We start from the raw sequence: 6,096 nt of genomic DNA on the forward strand, positions 1-6,096 counted from the left end.
GGATAGTATCGTTGTTGCAGGAACGGTAATCTCCACAGGGTCTCCAATCACCTTTAGATTTCTTAGGTACCATATGTAGGGGTGATGACCAATGACTCGATGAAGGGCGGATGATGCCGAGTTCGAGCATGTGTTCGAACTCGTGTTTTTGCGATTTGTAGCTTATCCGGATGAAGTCGGCGGGGGTTGGCATGGGCAGGTGGACCCGTCGTCTGAATGTGCTCGAACGACGGAATGAGTGACTGGTTGGGTGTACTGACATGGATGATGTTGAAGAAGTGTTCAGAGAGTTCGCTGCGGCACCCGCCGACTGAACCAGGTCATCATTCTCTTCAAGAGTCCCGGTAATGACGTCATTCCAAATACGTGAGGTCTGACCTTATTGTTTTTGCGCCAATGAATTTGTGCAGTTTTTTGGCCCTGTTGCCGTAGTAACCCGCTTCTAGGTTAGTCTCCTTCTTTTTTAGTTAGGAGCCTTAAATCACGTGTCCTCCTTCATTTGGCTGGCTCCCTTTTGTGCGCGTTTGTTCTGCGGTGTGTTCCCTGTTCAAAAGCTGCCGTGCATGTTGAGCTTTATTAGTTCAAGAAGCGGTATTTCGCCTCCCAAATAGCCATTTAGGCTGAGTGCCGACTACCAGAATCAACCACCTAGAGCCTGGTAGGGACAAGCGTCTACCGAGTTATATAAAGCTTCGCCTTAAACAGCCTCACATAATCTCTTTACTCCGCTCAAAAAGAGGAAACTCGGTTATTACCATGTTTCTGATTCTTTTATTGGACGTCAAGTCGAAACTGGTCTTATCTTCATAACGTCGTGTGAGCTGGGAAAATGGAATTGCTACTCTGAGTTTAAACTATTGGCTTCAAGGTATGGTACATTTCTCATAACAAAAGTGCATCGGCAGAAGCAGTGCTCTGTAACCGGAAATTATTTAACAAAGAGAAACAACAAGCTACATCTGGGGCCAGACTACTTACTCTACACCCTGATTGAGCGTAAGCTGAACTCTTATTGGACTTTGGTCCCCAGCGTGCACTTGAGTAATTTGGTTCTTGATTTGCAAATGTCCTGGTGGGGTTAGAAGTCTTGTTTTGCCGGATTTATTGAGGCAAATGTCCAAATTTACCCAACTTGAGCTAGAATGGGATGGATCTTCAATTCATCAAGTTTTTAAATTGGCGTTTTTACAGTATTATGGGTTGGTAGTGTGTTATTGATCCAGTATATTTTGGTATTCAGACTGCGCCAGATCAGTGAATTGTCTGCCTTATTGCCTTATGGGACATTTCAGCATCTACAATCTCAACTTTCCGATCACCTTCAAATTTTTATCAACAAATCATTGCTACACTGCTAGCGATCTAAGGGCACCTCATGCACCATGTCTGTGTTTACCATGCGAGTCTGCCTTCAATGAATTTGCCTAAACAGGCGAATAGCCACACAATAACAAAAATGATAGTGATCAGGGGGAAATCAGTACGAAAGCAATTTTGAAACTCCTGTCGAGGCTTTCTTAATAAGAATCAACAAGTAACGAAAGGTTTAGGCGCGACAGCGCGTGAGTCGCACACAAAAAGTACGTGTCCAGTCGATGAGACGGCGGGGGGCCTAATGAGCGTAATGATTGTGTGTGCAGAGTTAAACAAATTGTGGTCAAGGGACTTGATGACGCATGTACGTACGACAGTACTATGGCTGTCACAGTCGGTCCGAGTATAAGAGAACTGAGGCTCAGTGTAAGAAAAATGGATGTAGACATTTGGATTGAATTTGTTCTAGTGCGTGTGCAATGCGATTGAACAGCATCTACATGTATCCCTGATTGCGTCAGTATATAGTTGTGTCCACATGTGTTGTCTTTTTGCTTGCCTCCTTTTTATATTCCTTTATTTGTTGATCTAGCGGAGCCGTATAGGATGGAAATTGAAGAGTGCTAAGGTCCCATCGTCTATTGCAGCATGCTATTCTACAGTAAGTATTGCTCGTTACGGGCTTGTAGTTTCATATCCACAGCTCGTAGTACGATCCTCTCTAGACTTGCGGAAACTGAAATCCACTGCAATCTCAGAGATTAGATTATTCTTGATTATAGGCCTCCGTATTATTCGCCCTAAGTTTAAAATACATGGCCAGGCACAGGCTGAGCATTTTGCTTCCTTTCTCGGAGCCCATAAATATCCATGCTTCAGGGGTTTTGACGGAACTAAGGATTACAGATGTGATCCGTGCCCAGCAGTTCTGTTGTTACGTAATTCTGTTGACCTAAATAATGTTCGGCTTTGCCGCTTATTTACTGTAGTTAACTGATGGCCATGTTACTCTTCTTCATAGTCTCTTTAAAACGCTTGTGAATTAATGTGCCCGGGTATGATGTTACTCGTTTTAGTGAGGAACAATTGCAGGATAAAGGCAACAGTGCCCAAAATCTTCTCATTTTTAAGCTCTTTCTACGGCGAAGCGTAATAGGACACGAGCTTGCTATTTAGTTAATCTTTAACAGTAGATAGGTTCTAACTATGCAGTGACGTGGGTACTGTAACAAATTTTGGTAGCCGGGCTTCGGGGAACATCGACTAATCAATGAGGAACTGGGCTGAATGATTGCTTGTTTAGGAATGCCAAAGCTTGTTTCGGAAGATATCAAAGTCCTATAGGGTAGAGTGATAAGATTTGGTAAAAATGGAAGTCGTGACTGATCGAAGGGAGCGACCTCACGTGTGGGGGTAGGTACGGATAAACAGTGGACCAATATCGTGATCATCGACTGATGCTTGCACAAACTTAGCTTACACTAAAGGGTATAAGTGCGGTAGGGTTGGGTCTACTGATTACCGGTGAGAACTTTTTAACGACGTGAAAAAAACCAGTACGACCACGAAGATGCCAACAAGATGTAACTAGACGTAACCCAGAGGGAGTTTATCAATCATGTACAGGTCGGATAAACCATTACTCAATAAGCAATATCAAATCCAACAGAGAAACAGTGAAGAGCCTTACAATTCACAAGACACATTAGACATATTAGCGCGGTTTGTATGGACACAATTTTCCACCGGTACTTTTATCGTTCTCGTCTAGTTTGGGAGGACAGGAGTTTGGCACTCATTGTCTGTATTCAGGAAGAGAGACAACAGGAGTAGTCTTCAGTCCGATTGGATGGCACGAGGGCGGCACTGTTAAGATTCTGGTTCGTCCTGTCCGGCACAAGGGAGGACTTTTTTAGTTGTACGACTGCCGGCATGCTATTTTGTTCCGCCGTATGGATCACTCGAACGATACAAAAGGAAATCCGGTTAGAAAGGGAACTGCTCCGTATAGGAACAGGTCGGTGCTACTTTGAAGTTGTGCATAGGCAAGTTATCATATTATCGTCTGCCTTACAGAGTGAATGAGAGCGAGTGTTCATTTAACCTCAAACGCAGTGTAGTGGCAAGTGTACATGCGTGGTCACCTGCACATGAGGTCGAACGAGCATCTTAAGAATGTCGTGGAAATAACTAAACCCAATGTTGACGCCCTTACTTATGACTGGCATTGTTAAGGCAAATCTCTGAGACCATAGCAGTTGCGTCAAGTCATGGAGTTCCGACTAGGTGGGGGAGCTAATAACGAAATTGGCACATTAAAACATGGTTGTCTGAAATTTGGGAAATGTGAATCTTGTGGAAGAAACCATTCTAGATATTCATGCCCTACATGCAAGCGGTGCTGTATCTGCGGAAAAACGAGACACCCGCGCACTTTCGGAGTCGCGGACGCTTTGTGTGGAGCCGAATGTAGACAAGACCTGGGTGAATACGCACATTCAATAGTAATAGGACGGACGGAAGGACCTACAGAAGCCAGTTGCAAGCCGTCAGCAGTCCTAAAAATGACGGACTATCAATGGGCACCAGCAATCGTGAGTTACCTACCACCAAGGCACTGGCATTTTATATAATCTCCTCTAAGTTTCAGCGTAACATCTGTTGTAGTGTCGTACAAACGCTCCCAGGAGCTGATCAGTGGAGCATGTCACGGCCGTATTTCGTTAACCATATAATCAACATCGACATATACATGCCATAGAAAGACCCTGGCTTCCCACTGGCGTGTTCTGCGGTTACACAGGTTGCAGAGTCGTAGTGGAGGTAAACGGCCATTTAACTAGATAAGACTGAAGAAGATTGTCCAGCAAAGAAGGCATTTTTTCAGTCAACCACAGTGTGGGCGTCCTGTGCAATAACCAGAATCCGTAGTTCCGTAAAGAAGAATGCGCATGCTTCGAAGCGAACTTCAATCGAAAAATCAGAAAAACGTAAGGGTGGCATCAAATAGAAATGCGGGTAATTTTGCATCAGTGTGGCTTGAGGCGCTATATAAGTGGTAACTGGGACGGAGGGCGAATAACATGGGAGTGTCGGTACGAGGTAGGTGAATCAAGACAGAGGAGGGTCTACTGATATCCCATAAATGCAAGTTTTTTAACTGCGATATGGGAGACCTAGTCGGAGAGAAATTCTCCAGTTTCTGTATTGAATGGACGCACTGAAGGTCTTCGGTGTTCGACGTTAGCGTACGCCCTAAATGCCAGCAATGGACCGTCGTCATCCTCCGATTTCGGGGTCAGTGAATGATGAACACAACAAGGAACATTGGCGCCGATAAAAACAACAGATCCTCGGTTGAAATGTCTATGAAAAGAAAGATAAGAAGAGTAGTGTTTTAAGAAATAGCCACAACCCCATTGGCCTGAAACAGTTAGAAGTGATTAAGATACTATCTAGACCAACTAGGTTCTGACAATGCAGTTCCAGCGAAAACAAACAAAAGAATAATAGAAGCTGGCGGTTGCTCTCATCAACGCCTTCACAGGCTCACAATTTACAAAGGAAGTGAAATTGTGTACAAGAGGGTTTGGCTGCTGTGTTACCGGTGCACCTGGGAACGGCAGGTCCTAGAGAGAGCAATCCGGTGAATATTGCAAATATGAAGCCTCGGCAATTATGACAACCATACGATCGACGGAACGACGCGCGAAAATGCGATTTCATGCCGACTCATCATCACTTGGTCAGGATAAACAAAGCAATTTCGTGGTATCGAATATCGCATCCGTTCTGAGGAAGACGAGCAATTAATCTTGCAAAGACCCTGTATAATTTCCTTCAGGGGAAACGAAAGTAAGCTCCTGAGCATTAATTACCATCAAGGGTAGAAAAACCAGCGTGGAGACCGGTAATACACAACCAAAGTATCATGAAAATCCGCGGCTTAAAAGAAAGATAACAGGTAAAGGGGAGAGGTCTAGTCTGGAAACATCGGCAGGGGTTGCATCCATCTCCAAGCATAGTCATATGACTTGAATGAAAGTGGACGACATGAATGAAGGGTTTTGAGTTTTCTGCATTCACCCTCGTCTCCCATCAAACTGAGACTTCACTTTGATGTACCCACTCATTATTGAACTAATTTGTTACCGCTAGGGCCAACTGGATTTTAGTTACTAAGGTAACCCGAAGGCACGAAATGTTTCAGACAACCTAGTTTACCAAGTACTGTAACCATCCCAGGCAGAGACCAAGGTGGTCTCGAATGCATAATTACAGACCATAAGATCAAAAGCAAGCGACTTTTTTGTCCAAAAATGTGTGATCCGAATTCTTCCTAAGGTGTACTCGAAAGACAACAAGCGAAGCGCGAAACAAATGATATGCACTACTCACAGGCGGAATACAAAACCACGATAAATTGAACTACCCCCGACTTTTACTGCAGAATAGGGGCCAGAGTTTTACAGGATCACAAGTCATTCATATGACCCTCTCTCCAACGACCCCGATCTCTGTTGGTCCATGGAAACCCTATAAGTCCAGATCGGGTCACATTGGACGCGTTCAAGAAACTCCGATCAGCTACTGTGCGCAGACTTCAACCAGCAGTCAAGCGGTACAAGTGTCTGCACCATAAAAAATCGACCATTTCCATAGGACACATCGATTGGCATAATCACTCATATTATGTAAATATTAGTGCACAGGTGGTGATAGCCATGATACAAATCAGAAGGTGAATGTGCACTAATAGAAGTTTTTAACATGGTTGCGACA

General features: G+C 44.2%; 1 protein-coding gene across 1 annotated transcript in view; it reads right to left on the reverse strand.

The window, feature by feature from the left end:
* Positions 1 to 4,083: 4,083 nt before the first annotated feature.
* Positions 4,084 to 6,096, reverse strand: part of T265_05690 (hypothetical protein) — a gene marked incomplete at both ends in the record, with an annotated part of 41,040 nt that continues 39,027 nt past the window's right edge. The window contains one exon of the mRNA XM_009170759.1: positions 4,084 to 4,680. Within this exon, the coding sequence (XP_009169023.1) occupies positions 4,491 to 4,680 (190 nt within the window). The remainder of the gene's footprint in view (positions 4,681 to 6,096) is intronic.

This window comes from Opisthorchis viverrini (genome assembly GCF_000715545.1).
Source record: "Opisthorchis viverrini unplaced genomic scaffold opera_v5_108, whole genome shotgun sequence".
In the NCBI taxonomy this organism is placed as follows: Eukaryota; Metazoa; Platyhelminthes; class Trematoda; order Opisthorchiida; family Opisthorchiidae; genus Opisthorchis; species Opisthorchis viverrini.